This window comes from Mya arenaria, chromosome 6, assembly GCF_026914265.1.
Source record: "Mya arenaria isolate MELC-2E11 chromosome 6, ASM2691426v1".
Classification (NCBI taxonomy): domain Eukaryota; kingdom Metazoa; phylum Mollusca; class Bivalvia; order Myida; family Myidae; genus Mya; species Mya arenaria.
In genome coordinates this window covers 20,861,770-20,886,383 of record NC_069127.1, presented here as the reverse complement: position 1 = coordinate 20,886,383, position 24,614 = coordinate 20,861,770, and the positions used below count along the sequence as shown (strand labels likewise).

General features: G+C 34.9%; 1 protein-coding gene across 2 annotated transcripts in view; it reads right to left on the bottom strand.

The window, feature by feature from the left end:
* The window catches only part of LOC128236972 (uncharacterized), a 70,480-nt gene extending 50,216 nt beyond the window's left edge, over window positions 1-20,264 (bottom strand). For both annotated transcript variants that reach the window (XM_052952131.1, XM_052952132.1), the window contains exons 1-4: window positions 20,146-20,264; window positions 15,219-15,384; window positions 1,466-1,652; window positions 392-466 (exon numbers count right to left, since the gene is read on the bottom strand). In XM_052952131.1, the coding sequence (XP_052808091.1) occupies window positions 392-466; window positions 1,466-1,652; window positions 15,219-15,357 (401 nt within the window). In that variant the 5' untranslated portion in view covers window positions 15,358-15,384; window positions 20,146-20,264. The remainder of the gene's footprint in view (window positions 1-391; window positions 467-1,465; window positions 1,653-15,218; window positions 15,385-20,145) is intronic.
* Window positions 20,265-24,614: the final 4,350 nt, after the last annotated feature.

Genomic DNA, 24,614 nt, shown 5'->3' with positions numbered 1-24,614 from the left:
AACCTTTAACTTCCTCCTAAATAATGCATTTATTGATAATGAGATTGTATTTAATAGCTGAGTCTGCAAAAATATTAAATGATTGGTGAGTGGTAAAAGATTTACTGCGATCTACTTTCGTCTCATAAGGTAGTTATACAGTGTTTTTTGCACCCTTCTGTCAAATTAAACTCGGTATCCTTCACAAAAACCTTTTTTGGTATATTTAAACAATTGTATTAATTTTGGGCGTAAGAGTGCATCTTTAAACATTTGAGTCTAACAAATTTTATATTATTTCTAGAAACTTATGTAAAACATTGTTTAAAAGAGTATCTTTTTTATAATAGCTAAGATTTAACTAAATAATAAACACATGACTATCAAACCAGTAAAAAGTAATGACGCATACTTTTTCACCATGCCAGGGTTATACAAGTAGATCTTCAAAAACTGCTGCTCTTCGTCATGGTAACCATACATCGCTCTGAAAATAAACAATTATGTAGTTCACACCACATTAGTCAATGTATCATTTTACCATAGAGTGAGACAAGTATTTTAACCAGACTTCAGTCTATGCACGATCCTTTTTAACAGAAAAAAATGTGTAGAAAAAAATATGATTTGTTCAGCTCCTTACTCTTGGCTTGGTTTTCCCACTGACTCGATTTTTTTTTAATGTATACTTATATAAAATTAGTACCATATAGCTATACTTCGATAGTTTTGATATCTTTCACTAGATCAAGGTAATATTGCTATACCAGGTACAACTTTTCAAACCTTGTTTTGCATTCCTTAGTACAACTGTACTAGGTATATATCGTTTAGCTGAGCTTGATAGTTGTCATATGCATGGTCAATGATAACCTGGCTCAGCACTCTATGCAATCATTTCACCAGTTTAATTGTTATGAATCAGCACAAGAGTAAAATGTCAAAATGGTGTCAATATAAATCTCAGTGACTTTGTAAAGACCTCATACTCACATCATACCATGCTGAGACCAAGGCTCAAATATGCTTTTTTCCACATGGATGAATTTCTCTATTAGTCAAATGCTTATTAATCTATAGGAAAATCAATATTCAACTTGTAATGTGTTAAAGAATTATTTAAAAGTTTTATGGTATAATATCTGTGTTTTCAGCTCAGGGGTACATGTATAACAGTACTCAATATATACGGGGTTAAAACAGCATGGTACAGGAACTATGTTGTAATAATTCTCTTTTTTCCTGGAGATAGGCAAGGAAAATAAAATGTGCCAATATTTGGCTTTTGACAGGTTTAGTTTGTGTCAATGTATAAAATTATTTCATTAAAGGAGATAAGGGCTTATTTGAAAAAAAAGATGTTTTAAAAAGTTATGAGAATTTTACTTTCAACCTTTTCTAGTCTGTCCCTTCGAGTTTCAATTGTACATGTAAAGTAAATTTCATGTTCAGAAGCAAACAACCCAAATGGATTGTTATTTCTTACCTTCCATTTACGAGGACAATCTTGTACACATGTTGCGTTGGTGCCTGACCATAGCCCAGGGCCACATTGATGGCCTTATCGAGGCTGGTGGCAAATTGTCGAAGGAAGCGGTCCCAGGGCACTGTGCCGTCATATGGAACGTACAGGTAAGGGAACACTCCATGAACATGCATACATGTCTTCTGGCCTGGAAATGAGGAAATAAAAACATGTTTTATGTGAAGAGTTCAGTTATTGTGATCAACGGACAATTGAGCCACACCTCCAGGAACCATCAGCAAACTATGAGATAAGGCAACCGTATGGATGCATTATATTAAGGACATCACACTTTTTTGTCTCTATGTCTTTAGGCAAATTGTTTTACAGAAATAAAAAGACTGCCTAAAAACAATTCCATACTATGAGAAGAAAAGAAAATTTGAACTAAGTACATTTAAACTAATTTTTTTATGGGGTTGTTCTTAAAATTGTTTACAATTGTTTATAATATTATCCATGTGTCCTTTACCTTAGATAAAATACAAACAAGAGTGACACTCACAAAATACGCCCATCAATAATTTCTTGGATTCTAAGACAACTTACTGTCACATTGGCCCTTTGAGAAGCAAGCTTTTCAAGAAGCAAATGATTTGGCACAATATGGCATTAACAGTAGAAATTTTTTATTTTAATTCGAGGGTTTCGAGTCAAAAGGTGCTAAAATGTCTATAATTTTCATAGGCACTTAGAACCTTTGGGGACCAAGCCCTTGATATTTACTGAGGGTTTCATGCAAAATTGTATTTACCAAGTACTTCTGTATTTCAGGGAACTATGGCATCCAAATTCCGAAATTCCGTGACGCGAAATTCAGTACCTTAATCTGTCAAAGTCAGAAAAGGCTCCTGAAAATCGTGTCTATAGATATAGACGATTAATCCCAAATCATGCCCAAAGACGATCAGATCAACGTGTTCGGGATTTGAAAAACAACATTCATGTAAAAATCGTCTCCAAGAGATGATTCATCCTTAATCGTACCCAAGAGACAATCAGTGTGTACTTGGCAAAGCATTTATACCGGCAAACATTCTTGGTAAAGATTTTATAGCTACAAACATTTTCAGCAAGTTTGGTGAAGGTCAGATGAGAATTGTTCAAGTTAGAGAGTAGACAAAGCTTATATGGCAAGGGCAGTAATCCTGAAGTGCTTCGGGGCATTTGGCTGATTATCATACTTGACTGATTTATTTTACCAACAAATATTTTCAGCAAGTTTGGTGAAGATCAGATGATAACTGTTCAAATTAGACAGTGGACAAAGCAAAAATGGCAAATTTTGACCAATTCAAGGGCCATAATCCTGAAGAGCCTGGCTGGTTATAGAACTTTGCCAAGAGTATATACCAACAAACATTTATAGTAGCAAGTTTGGTGAAATTCGGATAAAAACTGTTCAAGTTTGAGAGTAGACAAAGCTAAAATGGCCAATTTTGATAAATTCAGGGGGCCATAACTCTGGAGTGCCTAAAGCGATTAGGCTGGTTATCGAACTTGACCTAGATATTTCACCAACAAACACTTTCATGAAGTTTGGTGGAAATTGGATGAGAAATGTTCAAGTTAGAGAGCGGACAAAGCTAAAATGGCCAATTTTGACAAATTCAGGGGGCCATAACTCTGGAGTGCCTAAAGCGATTTGGCTGGTTATTGAACTTGACCGAGATATTTCACCAACAAACACTTTCATGACGTTTGGTGGAAATTTGATGAGAAATGATCAAGTTAGAGAGCGGACAAAGCTAAAATGGCCAATTTTGACAAATTCAGGGGGCCATAACTCTGGAGTGCCTAAAGCGATTTGGCTGGTTATCGAACTTGACCTAGATATTTCACCAACAAACACTTTCATGAAGTTTGGTGGAAATTGGATGAGAAATGTTCAAGTTAGAGAGCGGACAACATTGTGGAGCTGCCCGCCCGCCCGCCGTGGGTGTTCCCATAATACGGCCATCGTAAGATGGGCGTATAAAAATGAAAAACCACTAAAACCTCCCAACTTATTTTCATGGTGAAGGCATGGTTTTCACTACAATTCAGCAGCTTTTGATATTATAAACAAACATTTTTTAAAACCAATTAATTTTGTGCACACTTGTTACATCTTAAAGAACAATTCTTTAAAGATTGAGTTTGAATATTTTTTTTCTCTTTGCAAAGCTATTTTCACACAGTAATTGCTGAAAATGACGACCTTATAAAACTATAAATGAGTCAATGTGTTAACACTTTCCTTCTCATGGAACTGTCACAGAATTATTTTCTGGCGTCATCATCCAATTTTGAGTAATATGAACCCTTAAATTGACTTCTACAGTTAGTTGTGGTTTTAAATATATTCCAAAGGCCAATTTGCGGCTGTATTGATGTAATCAAATACAAAAACTGCCTGAAGAAATTAGAAAAACATATCAATTTTATCAAGAAAGACATGAATTAAATTTCATAAATAGTGCTGCAACTATATACTTGAATATTATCTATACAAAAGTTATAAACCACTATAGTGACTCACTATATGATACCACAATATAGTTTTCGCCATTCCAGTTTAAATAAAAATGTTTTGTAAACAAGAGGCCCAAGAGGGCCTATGCTCTACTGGCATGGCTCTTGTGGTCATTTTCAATCCAGAGCATGTACGTATGAGTAATAGGCAACAAATATATAGTTCACTTTTTGTGTTTGGGTTAGCTGAAAACGCTGCACGTTCAACATCTGAGGACAGAAAGTGTTGTAAGCAGATAAGTTGCATGAACTATTTTAGTATGTGCCAAGTAAAGGTAATCTGAGGGTAAACAAGAGATGTTTGTCAAACATTATGCCCCCTGAGCGCCAAGTTGCCAGAAATATTTGGACAATTGAATGAAATATGCATGGACTGAAATGACAGCTGATTTGTCATTGGATGCATATGAGGCAGGTCATCTACTGGTCATACCTAATCTTCATGTCAAGTTTGATGACCATAGGTCCGGGAATTGTTGAGTTATCACTCGGACAAGCTTTGGTCTTCCAACAGACCGACCGACATGTGCAAAGCAATTATATAACCCCTCTGCTTCGAAGGGGGGCATAATTAAACTAGATGTTCACTGAAAACTGATACTTCAACTCATGCATTTAGTGACATATAAATTTCTACTGTCTACTATATAAGAAAATAAAATATGGACAATCAGAAAACCTTTTTTCAGCTTACAGTCACACTGACCTTGACCTTTGACCCACTGACCTCAAAATCAATAGGGTTCATCTGCTGGTCATGACCAATAAGCCTACCTAGTATGAGGTCCCTGGGTCAAAGCGTTCTCAAGTTATTGATCGGAAACCGTTTTTCATGTTAAGGTCACACTGACCTTGACCTTTGACCCACTGACCTCAAAATCAATAGGGTTCATCTGCTGGTCATGACCAATACACCTACCAAGTATGAGGTTCCTGGGTCAAAGCGTTCTCAAGTTATTGATCGGAAACCGTTTTTCATGTAAAGGTCACACTGACCTTGACCTTTGACCCACTGACCTCAAAATCAATAGGGTTCATCTGCTGGTGATGACCAATACACATACCAAGTATGAGGTCCCTCGGTCAAAGCGTTCTCAAGTTATTGATCGGAAACCATTTGGTATTCCGACCGACCGACCGACAGACAGACAGACAGACCGACCGACCGACCGACCGACCGACCGACATGTGCAAAACAATATACCCCACTTTTTTCAAAAGGGGGCATAAAAATATTTGCTTTCAAAACGGTACTTATGGTCAAAATTTCATTTCTGTAGCTTTAAAAATAAAAAAGTTGGTCAACTGGTCAAAGTCAAGGACATCTGAGGACAACATTGACACACGTTTGCAAAACTGTACGCATGGTCAAAATTCACTGCTGTAGCTTTAAAAAAAATTGGTATTTTTTACCTATGCACCACCTTCATGTGGTTGGCCTAAAAACCTACCTTTCCACCACCTTCATGTGGTCGAACTCAAAACCAAACTATGCGCCACCTTCATGTGGTCGACCTAAAAACCATACTATATGCACCACCACCATGTGATTGGCCTTCCTATGCACCACCTTGATGTGGTCAACCTAAAAACCTGAGTTTATCCGAATGACAAAAATGGTAATTATCCCATCAGCACTACTCAACCATTTTCCATCATAAACATTCCAAGTTCAACAGTTTTCCATAGAAAATGGCCATGTTGTTCCAATTGACCACCTGGATATATTCAATCTTTAAACCTAAGTTTGTCTAAATGACCAAAATGCAAATTATCCTTCACAGTGATCTCCCTTGATTCCCCCTTAAAAGTGTATAACTAAAGATGTAGCTTATTTGTACTTGTGTACAAAACATGTATGAATATGAATAAAATTATGCATGAGCATCTATGCAATAAACTATTTAAGGCATCCTTTGTTTTAATTGCTGGTGTGGTTGGTCTGTATAATGAGAGCTCAATCTGAAAAACCACTGGTTAATAAATCTGGTTACAGACCAGTGTTTAAACCTTAATGATACAAATATTTAATGTTCAAATAAGGTTTACATTCCTGTTAAAACGATGTGGCCCAATTGAATTTGATAATATATTTTGCAATACGAACTCAAGGCTTTCAACTGAAGCCAGCTTCCATGTTCTGACCAATAGACATCGTAAAATAACTGAAATTGATGCATCATATTTTTCAGTAAAGCGTCAACCTTAACCCAGGGGAATTTGAGTGCAAGTCAATGTATGAATGAAGTAATTTTCCAATATCAGTCAGACCCTATCAGAGACTGGCTTTTGTGAATAGTTGATTGTCCAGAATTCAAGCGAATCGTTGATTGACTTATAACTGGCAGGTATCATCCTCTGTATAAGGAGTGCTAGAATGTCAACATGTGTTAATAGACGAAAGTCCAGGGCCCCATTTCAACAAAGATCGCAAGGCTAAAGATTGTAACTTTCTTGGTGTAAACTTCATTTTTGATGTTAGCTGCATTTCAATAATAATATTGGCGTAAACTTCATTTTTGATGTTAGCTGCATTTCAATAATAATATCTTTAAGGACATTTATCGCACAGATCCTGCCCTTAACTTTAAGCTTGCACCTAAGCACTCTTAAGCAGCCTATGGTTTACAATGACTAAGATATGTTTTTGAAACAGGGCCTAAAATTCAACATAATAGGTGATGGAAGCCATGTGCTGAATGTTTGTTTATTCAATTAAAGTATGCGGCACATGTTACTGCAATTAACACTTTAAAGTGACAAGCGATTATTGATCTTTATGAGACCAGTAACAGGAAAGCCAATGACACCAATGAAACTGCAAATTACGTATGTGAAAGAATAACTACAGCAGTTTTTTTCCATTGCCTTGAAAACAAAAATGCATCAAGATGCACTCTTAGGCCATTTTTATTATAAATTGGTTGACAGATTTTATTAGACAAATGTTGGACTGGTGGTGCGAAAAAAAAAAAAAGGTATCCAGACAAGTTACTCATTTTTTTACAATACATGTACATGTATTTTTAATAGTGTTAGTGACAAAACTCAAATATCAAAATATCAACAAACAGAAAAGACATGTTCATAGACACATATGAATGACATTTGAAAATAAAGAAAAGCTATGTTTTAATTTCTATGCATTTTGCAATGTCTGCAGTGCCTCAATATTATAATAAATATTGGTATGTTCAAATGCTCACTTTGTCATACACATGTTTGGCTTTACAGTCCAATGTTCTCTCCTACCAGTTTCAGATTTAAATAAATGTAATCATGATATAAGCATTTTATTCACTTCACCGCAAATTACTAGGTGAACAGATAACTACAGCAGTTTTTGCCATGGCCTTGAAAACAAAAATGCATAAAGATGCACTCTTACTCACAAATAAGATTAACCACAATTAATACAATTGTTTTAATATTCCAAAAAGGATGAATAAATGTCGAAAACAATGGTTCTTATGAAGGATACCAAGTTTAATTTGAAAGAAATGTGCATAAAACACGGTATTTCTACGTAAGTTATGAGACAATAGTAGATCACAGTGAATCTTTTAGCATTCACCAATCATTTTAATATTTTTGTGTTTTCTGGGTTACAGGGTTACAAACTTGTTATCAGTAATAAATATTTTCCATAAGTGCATTATTAAGTAAGTGGTTAAAGGTTTATCAGTCAAAAATGATGTTTGTTATACAAGTGTATATAATGATTTTGAATAAGAGTGTCACTTCAGCTATTGTATTTTTTTATTAATCATGTAACCTTGTATATATATGTATCAGTTTAATAATAAATAAATCTCTTATGTTTAATGCTTAAAAAAACAATAAACATTTTTCATAGCAAGTTGTTTAATATGTGCATGGCTGGGGTTAGGGGACACAGTGAACAGGTGTATGTTGACTTCCTGTTGATTGATTGAGTCATGAGAATACAGTAATAACTGTACATCGAAACATTTTGCAGCAAACTTTGTCAGTGTTCAGTACAGATCCATGGTATAACAAATTTGTTCGCTTAGCCGTACGCCATTTATTAAAATGATCAATGTAAATATAAAGGCATTAGGAATATATGATGAGTTCATTTACTTCGGGCAAAATTCTGAAGGTTAAAGTGAATTATATATAAGCATCATGAGAGGACGAGAGACAACAAGGTACTCCATTAAAGTTTTATTGATCATTTTTTGTTTGGCTTGAGATTTTTCCGGAATGAATAATACTCCTACTCTAGATCTTGATAAAACCATGAATATTGAGAATTGTTATGTGAAATGTTTCAGAAAGATTTAAAAGCAGTTTAGATATGCTTCCCGTGTCTTATGACGGACAATAAACATGACTTATGATGAAAACCACAAATCTAGAAATACGGACTATATATGACTCTTGAAAATCTGATCTCGACTCTTGAAAATAAGGTGCCAACAGTAAAATTGGGGGGGAAATCGTTAAAATTTTCTAGGGGGAGTACCCCCAGACCACCTGCCAACATATTAAACCAATAAATTTTGGTTCTGATGGAGGCACACAGGTCAAATGGTTATGCCCCCAGTTACTCCACCTTTATCGTTGAAACCTGACCACCCATATTTTTATCCCTTTTACCACTGTAGACCCATAAAACTAGAGTGTTTTATGCCACATAAAAAAATACATGAAATTGTGTAATATGTAAACATTGAGGCAGATTCATTGTTTATGTTAAGAACTGTTTAAACATTCTAATGTTCACAGTCTTTGCTATCAGGTAAAGGAGTCATGAGGAGCTTTCAACAGGGTTTAAGTAATCAACTTGCTTTATATGTCTATTCCTAACTATCCACACATATATAGGTCAAAACAAAGTGTGTTGATTTAATATTTTTGTGGTAAGAAAGAAATAATGTATTTTTGTGGCTTAGATCATAGGACCTATTGCTTATCTTTTTTCATATGTTTTGATTATTCATACAACTGATTTTTTCAGTGAGTTTCATAAACAATGTTTATAAATAGCAACTCATGTAAGATTCTTTATATCAACACATTTGTTGCAAAAAATGAAGATAGTTTTGACTTTTTCAGTTTAAAAGTTAAACCTTAAATTAGTATGGTGAAATGACGTCAATGTCAAAATATATATCACACTAATGTAATATAAGTATCTAAGTTAGAGTTGTATTACACTTAAATTCAGCAATGTCATGTTATGAATGTTTTTTTTTATTGTTTTTTTTTTAATATGCATACATAGCAAACTGTGTCACATTTAATCGCTATTCCAAAGACTCTATCCATAAAGAATCAATTACCATATATGTTGTAAAAACCCTTCACATATTGTTTTATCTATTATACAGTTAAGACTGAGCAGTTGTGTGATAAATGATGACCTTGACCCAACTTAAATAAGGGTATAGGGATTTTTCAAAAGGGCATCTTTGGAACTCTTTTCAGTGATCTAATTTAGCACAAGCCTGCAAGCCCCGCACTGGTAAAATGCTTTCCGGGATCCTCAAATTCTGTGTTTTATACAGCAGGGCTATTTCAAATATGTAGTGCCAAGCATTAGTATATGAATTTGGGCTTGTTCATCCAAAAGACTAAATTCAATGGTTGTCTTTTAAGGGTCAAGTTTAACAATGAGGGGGTCTACAGTAATTTTATTGGGTCTTGTACACAGATGATACCCAACAAAGATTTGTGATGCACACATGGAAATGGGGGTTCACTGGCAAGAAGATTTAGTCAGGGACACAGGTTTTCTGCCTCAGGGAAATGCCTGCTTTCATTTGCGAAGAATTATTTCCCTGGTAACTGATTTGCATGGCAGACAGCATTCTCTCGCTGTGTCTATGGAAACAAAAGGCAGGAGACAGAGACATTCTTCTCATTGTTACATGAAAGATCTTCACAGATATTAAAATTATGGCACAAGGGAAAAGGTTAACTTTTCTTAAATTTTGTAGATTAAAGTATCTTACTTTCTTTATACTCAAGAACAAACCAATAAAAAGCATTATAGCCCCTAACAGGTCTGAAAAAAGAACTTCACATGGACTATGATGTAAAAATTGATTCATGTCAAAATTCAGCAATGATTTTAAGCATTTAAAGCGAACTTTTCTTCTAAATATCTGTAATTTTCTTTTCAAAGACAAGAGTGGCAAATTTAAGTGCTTGTCAGTGTTTTTTTGCAGTAAAAAGGTGCAAAACTTTACAATTATTAAAGCTAGATATACTGGCCTTGTTATACATGTGTGTGTATCAGTGGTCCAAATTAGTGCAAGCCTGCTTGTTCATCATGATGCCAAGCACCTGAGTGTCGGAATTCGGGCTTATTCTTATTTCGATGACTAGTGTATTGACTCTGTACAGGTTTATTTTCAGCTTAAACATTATTGCTTAGATTAAAGTTTTTGCATAAACCACAATGTTGACTTCAATGTTTACAACGAAACCAAGGGTGTGACAATATTTAAGTCTATTTTCTCCGAAAAACAAACAAATTAAAAAAGGCACGTTAGGATACTTAAATGTAGGGCAAATAGCTGTATGTTATTATCTCTAATTACAATACTACTTTAACAGTATCTTTGCTGTCATAACATTATAATATTTGTCCTCATTTAAAATTTCACACCCCACACATCTATATGTTTTTAAGTCTTCCATAATTAATAAACTCATGTACATTGTATTTAAGGTACCTCTCAGAATGAACTATCATTTATTTTACAGTGATTTTATTGATGCTATTTATATGAAATTAATGAAGTGAATAATTCACTAATGCATGTTTACATCATATCATGATAACAGCCAGGATTTCTACAACAACAGTCTAGACTATTTTGAGGAAGTATTAAACATACCTTATTCATCTAAACACATGAATATATGTGACTGAAATCAGAAACTAGGTCATGGCTATATCATTAGACTTAGGTACCTTTACCATTAGAAATTTCATTTTTTAAACAATTAAACTAACAGCATTTGTCTAATTCATCACTATATATCGACAATAACTTACAGTTTGAGAGCACTTGTAGAGATAGAATCCATTATAGCTTTTTGATGGTACAAAAAGTTCACATAAAATAAAATTTTGAAATTTAAGGCCTCTAAGGCTATTTGATTTGCATTATTAATGTAGCCTAAAGTTAAGGATCATAAATTTCAAAACATCTACAGAAACAAAAATTTCTGCACAATAACATGTCCACAAACCTTGCACACTTCAAGTAACTAATAGACATGACACACCCACATTTAGCTAATAACTGAAAGAGTCAAAGTTTGTAGTTTAATGTAAAAAAATGTTTATTTCCAACTAAAATTACAAGACAGACATATAATGTAAAATAGGAGTTTAACCAGTACATTTCACAATACAGAATGATTATGACTGTTAGAATTTCATTTTTTTATGAATCTAATAGATTTTCTCCTCGAAAACAAGCAAAACATCTTAAATTATGCAGACAGTTGCAGGGTGAACTGGTAGGTAGCTGGCATTGGCACAAAACACAGCTAACCTCTTGCTACCGGTATTGAGAGAACGGCAGAACCACTAAGACATCGAGAGCACTATCAGCTCTAGACAGGCCTGCCAATTCACTGAGTCAATCTCACCACAAATATAAACATCACCACTGGCTGGCTTCATATTAGAGAAATATTCAAGGTTTTTTCATGTAAAGCTGTACTGCTTAGGGCAGATAACGACAATTCCAAAGTGACTACTCAGACAGGGTTACATGCTGTAAGTTGGATAATGGACACCATTAAATGCCTACAGTTATAATATTTATGTAAGTTTTGGTAGCTGAATTGAAATGTACAACCGTCAATAGACTTCGTTACAGAATAAACTTTATGGCCTACTTTCCTGCCGACATGTCAGAATGGTGTGTTCTGTTTAAGGCTAAAATGACATTACATTCTTTTTTTTCTAATACTGAATTTTGGACAGTTTATAACTCATTATATAAACTTTCTAGCAATGAATGACTATCTGGGTCAATGCTTGCTCTGTCACGTCGGCATATAAGACCAAAAATTCACATATTTATCTATTATAGAGGATAGAAGGGTCGTAGGATATTGATTTTGAATAAGAGTGTCTCTTTAAATGTTCTTTTCTCCAAAAAAAAATGGGCTTGGGACTCCATCACATGATAGCCTAAGGAAACTCCCAATGGTATAAAACTGCTTGAAACTACAATGAAAGAACATTAAAAGGGCAATACACCAGATGGTTCAACAATCGGCACATACAGTAGTTCCTCAAAACAAGCCTAGATAAGTCAATGCAAGCCAGTAGGAGGGCACTTTACATTTTTAAAATAATAAATGTAACAATCATGTTGCTGTCTCATCTGTGTTTCCCTGTTTAATAAAGCGTACAATGGTTCCCAGTTTAAATCATATCTGTTTATAAGTACAGATAAATATACCCACGCTATTTTTAAACTAACTAAGATTTAATTGGTACACAATCTAGTAAATTTCAAATTGGAGAAATGAGCATAAATTGCGAAAGATGCATGTGTGGTAAGCAATGTGATCGTCACCAGTAAGGTAAAGATTCAAGTGATGTACACAATGATATCAATTTTGATGTTACTTTCTGACAATTTTCTTTTTTTCTTGCATTTGTATCATCTGGTATCTAGTCCCTTTAATGGCCATTGTCCCATTTTTCCCCACATAATTTTATATGGTTTTTATTTCACCTCTGAAAAGCTTGAACTGATTTATGGATATCATATTATAACAAACATGTTCAATATTTTGTTCACAATGACGAAGCTATGAATAAATTACTTTAATATCTATGCATAAGTTTAAAAAAACAAATACATTTGTTATCCCAGTAACAATGAGCTCTGATGACTTAAATATCATCAAATACAAATCCTTATTGTTTTTTATTTTTATTAGACTGAGGGTAAAATTGCATTTAATGTTAAATACTTGCTAGACAAATGTTGATGGAGACAGATCTGACACATTTATACTTCTAGGAACAGTTTATGGGTCTTGTAATTTTTTTAAGAAATTAAACCAAACAGTTTCATTTTTTAATTCAACCATGCACATGTTATTATACTATCATAAGGCCTAAAAAAAAATATGTCTGTTTCGGGTAACCCAACCCTACCTATAAAAATGCGCCGACTCTAACTATTTTTTTCCATTTCTGAGCAAAAAAAATATTCGTTAGGGAATAGAGAGTTATGAAGGGCGGATAAATGCAGATTTTAATCAGAATTATTGTTTATATGATAAAACAAAGTCAGTAATGTCTTTTCTGAACTTACGACAGATTTTGATTTTTTTTTTTTTAAATCCCTACCTACCCTACCTAGAAATTTTGGGAAGGTTACCCTAAACAGACATTTTATTTTTTTTGGCCTAATAATGTTTATAATAACTATTTGTTATTAAATCTTCAAATCAACTTTTTTTTAAATCTGGACAACACATCAAGTTGATTTCAAAATTCAAAATATGTTTCTAAGGATTCATAAGCTCATAATTGTGATGGTATTGACTCAAATTGTAATACATTGTACTTGCATGTAAACATTTTTTTGTACTTTTCAACATACGCGACCGACCCTATTTCTTTCCTCCTGACCATACACTTTTTTGCCGTTATGTGGTTGTTTCTTTTTGTAATTTCTTGAAGAGCATTTTTTGAGTGACCATGTTAAATATGACATTACATATCTAAAATTTTCTACCAAAGTAATAAACCCTGATTTAGATCAGATTGGTACAGAATCCAAGTTCTCAAATAAAAAATAGGAAAAAAGTTATGCCTACCTGCCTACTATATTTTATTATATCGAGATGTTAGCGCAAACAATTTTGTTTTGACCTCATAACAATAGACCTGAGCAAATTGTAAAAAAATATTATTTTTTTTTTGTGCAACCACTTTCCAGGGATAATTCTAACCAAATGTGCGATTTTCACAAATTCTCACATAAATATCGTCTAAATCGCATTGAAAATACAAAAATGCAATATATTGTTGCTCTCCTTGGCAGTTTGTGTATTTTGTGCCTTTTCCTTTTTATCAAATTTACAGCATCATCATAGCCAATATGGTCTCTCTTGCTGTGAATTGAGCTTACCAATTTGTTTCATCGATAACTTGTACATTTGTTTTCAAGCGTTTTTAACCTCATTCATTGTGTTTACGCTGGTTTAAATTGGCATTTAATAAGGGTCTTCGGAAAACCCCACAAAATGTCACTTTACTCATTTATTATAAAAAATCTCTCACCAATTTCAGAAAAATGGGAGCAGGTCTCTCATTGAAAATGTGACAGACTTTAACCTGCTTTCTTTCTCAATATAATGGCTTACAATCAGCATTATTATCATAAGTGTCAGCAGATATATCTTTTATATAATAAATACATTCAGATGGATGACTTTAATACATTAGCAACCACACCGTCTGGAAACCAAAGTTTGTGTACTTTTAAAGCTGTAATCAAGTAATTTAATATTTAAAATGCCCTAGTTTGGCAACCAATGCAAGGCAGTTTATTTGCATGTGACCTACTTCTTGTCACTTACTCAAACTTTTCTCTTTCAGAAACAGACTAGCTATATTGTGAGCACCAGATGGGGTTGTTAATGCTTGCCCCCATTTCTCAGTTGACCTCCAAAGCATTTTTGACAAAGTAATGGTATTTGATGCATAAAACAAGACCCCCAGTGGGAGAATGCCACCACTCACCTGTTCATGTCATGAAGGGGCATAACTCAATAATTATTACAGCCAGAGATATGAGCTTTGCTGTCTACATTTCTGTATTGTCTCTGGCAACAATGGTACCAAGTTTCATTTAAATATCTTGAATGTTTTTTAGTAACAGTATTTAGTTTAAGTAATTTGCACAATGCGACAGACACTGATGATAAGTCTATTACAATACCTCCACTGTGGTTCTTTGGAATCAGCCAACTTACTGTACAATAACAATCAATCTAAAGTATATGTATTGTCATTATGAAAATTTGTATAACGACACCGATTACACTAAGGCCATTAAGATTTCTTTGAAACACAGACAAGCTGAAAAACACCTCCTGCTTGGGATATTTCAGCAACGTCATACTTCTCACAAATAATGGCCCCAATAATAGATGACCATGAAACAATAATGATATGTACCTGATGGAGTGGAACCAAAGATGCGCACAACAGGAACTTTCTTGACTTCTGTGGCCCGCTGGTCGGCGTATGTAACGTCTAGACCACGGATCGGTGTGGCCATGTAATGGTCCGTACTCACAATTCGCACGGAAAACATGGCGCACACTCTCAACTGGCTTCCATACTGAAACAGACAAAAAGCAGTTATGACAACTAGGTTTTTTAACATTTCTCTTAATCCTATCTTACGGTGGTAACTGTAGCCCAGAACTCAACCAAAAGATGCCTGCCTGATTATGATAAAAGCTGAATGTTTGTTGGATGTATGTTAATATTTTACTTAGTTCTTACTGACTTGATTCTGAAAAGTGTGAATCAAATGGCCAATTTCAGAAAAAAGCATTTTTTTCAGAAAGTGGGAGTCTAGGAACGGCAAAAAATAGATTCAAGTCTTCCAAATTTATTTCAAAACAACAGAATTCTCACCTACAATACACTCAATGAGTTAGACCCATGTTCTATTTCCCTCTGCATATTTTTTATATCGCGGCCAACACAATGGATTTATTGAATGTCAGCGTTCCTCAGAGTTTGAATTTAAGGCCCTCAGAGGGTGATCAACCGACCAAAGAATTATGAACACGGCTTTCCTCGAAGGGCTAAACTCCGCAAAGCTCTGCGGACACTTGATAAGCTACAATAAATTGCTATTAGGCCTAAAAAAAAATACATTTGGTTCGGGTTATCCGACCCTACCTACGGAATAGGCGCCGACCCTACCGTTTTTATAGTCAGTTTGAAAAAAAAAATGAAAAACTAAAAAAAAAAAAAAAAAAAAAAATCTCGTTTTTTTTTAAATTGCTTTTTAATATTAAGTTTAAACCTTAAATGCTTATACAGAAGATAGCTTTAACACCATTCTCCAATGATGAAAATTATTTTCTTTTATAAAACCTAATAAAAAAAAAAATAAAAAAAAAAGCCTACCTACCCTACCCATTATTTTTAAGGATGTAACCCTAACCAAACAATTATTTTTTTTAGGCCTTATCCTTTTTCCTCTGGCTGTTTTGCATGAAGTAAGCCTTCCACAAGAATGCAGTCGTATTTCACTATATGCACATGCATCTTATAAACGTGTTTTTTTCTAATGACTGAATACATTGATAAACACATTTCACCCGAAAAAGGCTAGGTTACTTATTACACAAATCAGGAGGTCAAACATGTGTTCAAAGTTCAGAGCGCATGATTGAAGGCCTTCTTGTCTCGTTTTCTGTGGAAAATTCCCTAAAATGTCATAGCTATTTTTAACCACCAATAATAAATAGTATATTCTATATTGAATTGATCCCGCATGTGACATCAGAGGTCATGGTTTAGAATCATGTAAATTGTCGGCTGTTTTATGATGCTATACAATTAGTGGCAATACATTAATGATTCAATGTTTACTATTAACAAGCCAAGACCATATTCAATTGGCGGTTACGGACACAAATACAAATTAAACGCTGGTAAGAATCTTGTACGGTTAACAATGCATAAGCATACAAACAAATAACTTCTGAACAAGAATGATTTCTTGCTTATCTGATTAGACACGGAGTTCTACCGTGGGGTCATAAAATCGGACAATTTTCAACGCTATTGTTCATATTAAACTTGGCGGTAAACCAGCCACTCGGAGGAACTCAGTGGGATTATGGCGAGGGCAACAGTTTTACCCTCGGAGGAAGTCCGTGATCATGAGTGAGCGAGGAAAGTGGGTCTAACTTGTTGAGTGTACTGTAAACACCCAGTCTTTGAAATAACTTTGGGCAAATAATAATGTGCAAGAAATCATGCCTTACCTGAAGTAAAATGTTAAAAGTCAGGACATAATTGATTTCAACAAAATTGTCAAAAACAGGGCTCAACAAAAACAGGTGTCAGATCATCCCTAACAAGGCAAAGTTGGTCCTTGACAACCTATTTTCATTCTAATTGTCCGATCGGGCAAGAAGTAATATCAGTATTTATATATGTCTTTTCATTCAAGAAAATACGAGGGCATAGCCAGAAGTTCGTGGAAAAGCTTGATAAATTGAAAACAATATGCAGCATATCTTTAAAACTTTCATACAATACTTATCAGGTAATTTGAAATTAGGAATGCGACTTTCATCGTATAGCATGTTATTACGAAAACGTTGTGATCACTATGGAAACAGGTGGTCGCGCATTCCTCCGCAGTTGCTAAAAATAACCCATGACAATATCTTGTTTTGTTGACCACTCACATTGAAGCCAATAAAAGGGGCAAAAGTTTGCACATTTGACGTGACGTCAATAAGTCAGTGCGTAAGTTTGTTTATTTCAAAGAAAGCATTTTAGACTGAACGGTATATTTAAATTTTGATTAAAATGACGCCAGAAGACAGATTGAAAAAACGGGCAGTGATACAGTTCTGTGTGAACCTAGGAAAAACTCCATCGCAAACACTTAATTCGATGAATGAAGCATCGAGTGAAACTCAAGTGAAGCAAATGCTCGTGTACAAGTGGCACAAGCGGTTCAGTGAGGGACAGGACAGCATTTGTGACGACGTGAGGTATGGGCGTCCAGTTTCACAAACTACGGAAAGTGACGTGGAGGCCGTGAAAAACATCGTCGACGCTGATCGTCGAGTCACTCTTCATGAAATATGCAAGATGTTGGACATGAGTTATGGGTCGGTATGGAGGATAATGAAAGACAGTTTGAAAATGAGTTGAGTGAGTGCGCGTTGGGTTCCACGGCTGCTGAAAGAAGATGAGATGAGCAAAAGAGTACAGGAATCACGCTGCTCTGTACAAAAAGGAAGGAAACCGTTTTCTTGAAAAGTCACTTGCGATGAAACCTGACTGTTTTATTACGACCCTGAGACAAAACAGCAAAGCAGTCAATGGAAGACTACCGGTTCCCCGCCTCCGAAGAAGGCACGATCATCCTGCTCTATAGGAAAGCATATGTTCATTGTCTTATTTGATGTGCATGGTGTTATTCAACTCCATGCAGTTCGGCAGGGCCAATATATGACGGGTGCTTACTATTCTAAGGTAAAGTGGTACATAACAAATTCATTTTATCAATATTTAGTTCTTGATTAAATCTGCAATAAACAAGGTTTAAAAAAGTTTATGATTAAAAATATGGGTTTGAATATGTGTTAGGTTTAATTATGATATTTGATAAAGTATGCAAAACGCGACAAATGCATTATGTTATAAGCCTCAGTTATGTTCTCCATTTAAGATTTTGAGGCGTGACTTGTACAGGGCGATGGCATTAAAGAGACCACAGGCATTACATGTTGGGTGGATTCTTCACCAGGATAATGCACCAGCGCATAGATCGGAGGAGGCCCAGGCTACCGCGACAATCCAGCTTGAAGCGGAAATCCTTCCCCACACCGCTTATTCGCCGGACCTAGCACCATGCGATTTTGCCCTATTTCCGAAACTTAAATGTGAACAGAAAGGCAAACGCTTTAATGACTTTCAGGAACTACAGAGTGAAGCTCAGACACGCCTGTATTCTTACAAGTCAGAGTGGTTCAGTGACATTTACCGACAGTGGGTAGCGAGAAATCGACGTTGTATTGAAGCGAACGGCTCTTACTTTGAAAAGTTATGACGTTGACATCAGATTCTGACGTTTGAACTGCGGAGGCTATACTGACCTCATGTAAATAAAAAAGCTGTAGTTTCATTATATTGTATGCATCAGTTTGAAATTTTATATTTCATTAACAGCTGAAATAGATTTTATAGCGAACTGACGTTCGTTGAAAAATGTTAAAAATATGTGTTGATTTTATTAAGTAATTCCACGAACTTCTGGCTATACCCTCATATATTAACAATACGAAATATTGAGTAGATAAGTCACTAGACTAATGATTAGTCACGTTGGGATGCAAGAGCTCAGTGTTTTATAAAAAATCAAATTTGAGCTTAAAGATGAAAGTTTCATTTATACACAAAAACAATATTTTCTGTTCTATTTGTGCAAGCGATGAAGTAAGTTTTATTGTTTTAATTGTAAATGTAAAATCAAATGGACTGTTAACATTCAGTGTTTGAAATAATTGTTTTGCTTACCTTGCCAAATCAGGCATGCAGCTTTCAAATGGTACTTGTCAGAACATCTTTTAAACTTACCCTAATAAAATTAAGCAATTGTGCAAGGAGTTTCAGATTTATTCGTAACCTGAATTAACAGACTTTCCTTTCCTCTTTCAACGTAGATTGAAATAATGCTTAATTAATGGACAGTTTAAGGGAAAGTGTGGGGACGACAATGCTAGACAAAGAAATCCATATCATGCAGGGGCACTACACTAACAGTTACACAGAGACCAGAGACACCCAATTTGATGGCAGGACTTACACAACCAATTTGCTATGGAACCTGCCAGGTCATCAGATAAAAATACTATGCCACTGTGGCAGAAATAATATATATTATTTTTAATTTAAAAACACCCAGATCTTACAGGTGATGAAAGTGAAATTCAGTAAGAGGTAAAACATGAGAAAATGAAAAACATCAAATGTCGTTTTACTACACTTTATCTGAACTTCTCCGATAATCTGATCCGTTCGGAAACTTTTTAAGTTCAGTCCGAAAGCAAAGACTCATTCTTCTTCGTGATAAAAGTCAAAGTGTCTTGCAATAAACATTGTATGTACATAATTTAATAAAGAACCTGACATTTAGAGCAAAATTAAGACAAATTACATGTTTCCCTATATCAATTTTAACGTGACACTGCCAATGAGCATGAGTGAAATAACAAAAAAAAACGCAACTCGAACTGTCAGATGTGTCACTTGCAATGACGAAATTTTCGTTTGAGATAATGCAATTGACAGGAATTCAATTCAAATAAAACAAAATAAAACTAAAATGTCATCCTACCTATAAATCATAAGAAAATTTATGCAACTACAAACAGTAAACTGTTAAATCGATACTCCACTTTCTTCTTATTTTTTAGCGACCTCTGTCGGAAGTTTTGTTGTCGGTGTCGATATTTTTCTATCTGTATAATTCGCAAATAATTTAGTTTGAAAGCCGGTCTCCTAATATTCCCAATTAACAGATTACTAGAAGCCGATTTTCAAGTCAAGTCAAGTCAATATTTTATTGGCAAATACATTAAATTTATTCATTTTCATAACACTGAACAAGCAAGAATGGTTGTGAAATTTAAAATAAGTCATCATTATATTAGAGAGAAAAGTACAAACTAAATTTTAAATTGGTTGCAAGTATCACCGTTAAAATTAAGCTTATCATCATTTAAATATTTTATCAACATGAAAGTTATTATCCTCGCCGTTTGAAAGCTTGATATAAATAAGTTTCTTTAAAGATATTTGCATTTGTTGTTGACAATAATGTTACAAATTTTGACAAACATTTACACTTAAGTAACGATACAATGGACATGTAGGTAGGAAGTGGTATTCATTTTCAACACTGTTCATATTGCATTGAGTTCATATTTCTATATCTACCCTTTTCTATCAATAAAGTATGTACTGAACATTTCCAGAATATAACTGTTTAGAACAGTGTGATGCAGTGCATAAAATTGCATTTCAATGCATGACTGCAATCATAGAAATAGTTGCTGTATGTCTGGTCGACCTAAGAATATATGTAAAGAAGCTTGATGTTACGTATGCAGCTTTGAACAAGAGACTGACGAATAAAAATACACATTTGAAGCACTATGATACACTTATGCTGTTTATATAAAGGTTCTATTTACATTCAACGAGGAAACACTTATATCTTTACCATTAATTGCTGCCATTACAAATCATCGACTGAGCTCGGTTGAATGAACCGGGACCCTTTGACCCAGAGTCTGGTATCATTAATGAACATGAGGTTAAAGTAATGATGTTATGTTAATGCAAAGTTATTGTATTATAATTTGTGTTTCATAATGCAACTTTCACTTTCTAACCAAACGTTGATATGTTAAAGGGACTTGCTCATGGTTTGTAGAATGCACTTTTTAGAAAAACAATATATTACGAAGTGTGGCAAAAGTGTCAACGCTAAAATACTGCCAGCTGGAACCCTTTAACAAATGTTGATATTCGCTCAAATATTGTCTATGAAGACCACAATTTTAAAAACCGTTAGTACAACCCTATTCAGCAAAAGCTTGTAGCATGATTGGTTGATTGATATTATCACGTGGTGTTTTCAAAGTATTTAATAAACGTTAAAATATATATCGGTTATTGTTTGAGTGCCCGTGGCCGAGTGGTGGAGGCTTCTGTTTTAGAATATTTTTCTTGACTGTGTCGGCGTAGGCTCGGTCCCTAATAATATCCAGAATATATTTTTATACTTTACATGTAATTGTATTTGTTTGCAGTTTCGGTATCAAAAAGTAAAAAAGTTCACATTTTTTTAAAAGCATTCCGGTAAAAGTACGTTTTGGTCCAAAAACATGGGCGAATCCCTTTAAAGCCGTAAATTAATGCCAAAAGTCAAGTATTCATTTTTTACCAAAATTTATATATTTGTATGATATTCGATCGCAAAAGCTATCAATTTTGCATAACTTTGTCTATTAAAATATACAGAATAGAACAAAACAGAACATTTCTTATTGACTTGAACATGTAAATTTCGTCATTATTATAATGAAATAGAGACATGAAAGGGCAATATTAATCAAATTGCATGACAATATCAGTTATATGTGAGCGTTCAATAAATATGTCAAACACATGGCATGACAATAACTGGTATATGTGACAGAGCAATAAATATGTTATACTTACACAAGTTTTTCATTAAAAAAACAGTTTAAAGCTTAACTTCATTTATTTTAAGAAAGGAGGTTATGACAATGATACGGCAATGCTTATTGCATAGTTGGATTACGTACAGTTCCACCATTATATCGTTCATATTGTTACATGTAATGAATTGTCATATAACTGCTTTTGCCATGCCATGTGTTTGATATGATAAGATAAGATAAATTTTATTCCAATCATGGTTCATGTTATATGACATATAAATCACAGATTACATAATGTAGAAAATAAATTGAAACAGTAAGGCAACATATTTAGTAAATGCAAATAAGGCTTCATTTTGATTTTTTTTAAACACAAATAACATAAGCTTATTTGGAAAATTAATAAGCATGTTTCCCATTTCCTTTTTATGCCTTAAAATCATGTAAATGCATTAATTAAATCCAGAGTTGATGTTTATATGTGATTATAACTTACAAATGGGAATCATGTTTACAATCAACGTGTATTGCCCTCTCGCATATAACTGCTTTTGCCATGCCATATGTTTGATATGTGTATTGCCCTCTCGCATATAACTGCTTTAACCATGCCATGTGTGTATTGCCCTCTCGCATATAACTGCTTTAACCATGCCATGTGTGTATTGCCCTCTCGCATTTAACTGCTTTTGCCATGCCATGTGTGTATTGCCCTCTCGCATATAACTGCTTTAACCATGCCATGTGTGTATTGCCCTCTCGCATATAACTGCTTTAACCATGCCATGTGTGTATTGCCCTCTCGCATATAACTGCTTTAACCATGCCATATGCGTATTGCCCTCCCGCATATAACTGCTTTAACCATGCCATGTGTGTATTGCCCTCTCGCATATAACTGCTTTTGCCATGCCATATGTTTGATATGTGTATTGCCCTCCCGCATATAACTGCTTTAACCATGCCATGTGTGTATTGCCCTCTCGCATATAACTGCTTTAACCATGCCATGTGTGTATTGCCCTCTCGCATTTAACTGCTTTTGCCATGCCATGTGTGTATTGCCCTCTCGCATATAACTGCTTTAACCATGCCATGTGTGTATTGCCCTCTCACATATAACTGCTTTTGCCATGGCATGTATGTATTGCCCTCTCGCATATAACTGCTTTTGCCATGACATGTTTTTGATATGTGTATTGCCCTCCCGCATATAACTGCTTTAACCATGCCATGTGTGTATTGCCCTCTCGCATATAACTGCTTTTGCCATGGCATGTGTGTATTGCCCTCTCGCATATAACTGCTTTTGCCATGCCATGTTTTTGATATGTGTATTGCCCTCCCGCATATAACTGCTTTAACCATGCCATGTGTGTATTGCCCTCTCGCATATAACTGCTTTTGCCATGGCATGTGTGTATTGCCCTCTCGCATATAACTGCTTTTGCCATGCCATGTTTTTGATATGTGTATTGCCCTCCCGCATATAACTGCTTTTGCCATGCCATGTTTTTGATATGTGTATTGCCCTCTCGCATATAACTGCTTTTGCCATGCCATGTTTTTGATATGTGTATTGCCCTCTCGCATATAACTGCTTTTGCCATGCCATGTTTTTGATATGTGTATTGCCCTCTCGCATATAACTGTTTTTGCCATGCCATGTGTTTGCCAAGTTATGTGTTTGATATATTTATTGCCCTCCCGCATATAACTGCTTTTGCCATGCCATGTGTTTGCCATGCCATGTGTTTGATATATTTATTGCCCTCCCGCATATAACTGCTTTTGCCATGCCATGTGTTTGCCATGCCATGTGTTTGATATATTTTTTGCCCTCCCGCATATAACTGCTTTTCCCATGCCATGTGATTGATATGTGTATTGCCATATCGCATATAACTGCTTTTGCCTAGCCATGTGATTGATTTGTGTATTTCCCTCGCATATAACTGCTTTTGCCATGCCATGTGTTTGCCATGTCATGTGTTTGATATATTTATTGCCCTCCCGCATATAACTGCTTTTGCCATGCCATGTTTTTGATATGTGTATTGCCCTCCCGCATATAACTGCTTTTGCCATGCCATGTGATTGATATGTGTATTGCCCTCTCGCATATAACTGCTTTTGCCATGTGATGTGATTGATATGTGTATTGCCCTCTCGCATATAACTGCTTTTACCATGCCATGTGTTTACCATGTCATGTGTTTGATATATTTATTGCCCTCCCGCATATAACTGCTTCTGCCATGCCATGTGTTTGATATTTGTATTTCCCTCTCACATATAACTGCTTCTGCCATGCCATGTGTTTGATATGTGTGTTACCCTCTCGCATATTATTGCTATTGCCATGCTATGTGTTTGATATGTGTATTGCCCTCTCTCATATTACTACTTCAACCATGCCATGTGTTTGATATGTGTATTGCCCTCTCGCACATGTCTGCGATTGCCATGTTATGTGATTGCCATGTCATGTGATTTACATGGTATGGTACTATGTAAAGGCTATAAGGACCACAAACTTTGTAAGCAAGTTGGTCATGATCAGCAGATGAAGCCTATTCTTTTTTACGTCAGTGGGCAAAAAGTCAGGGTCATT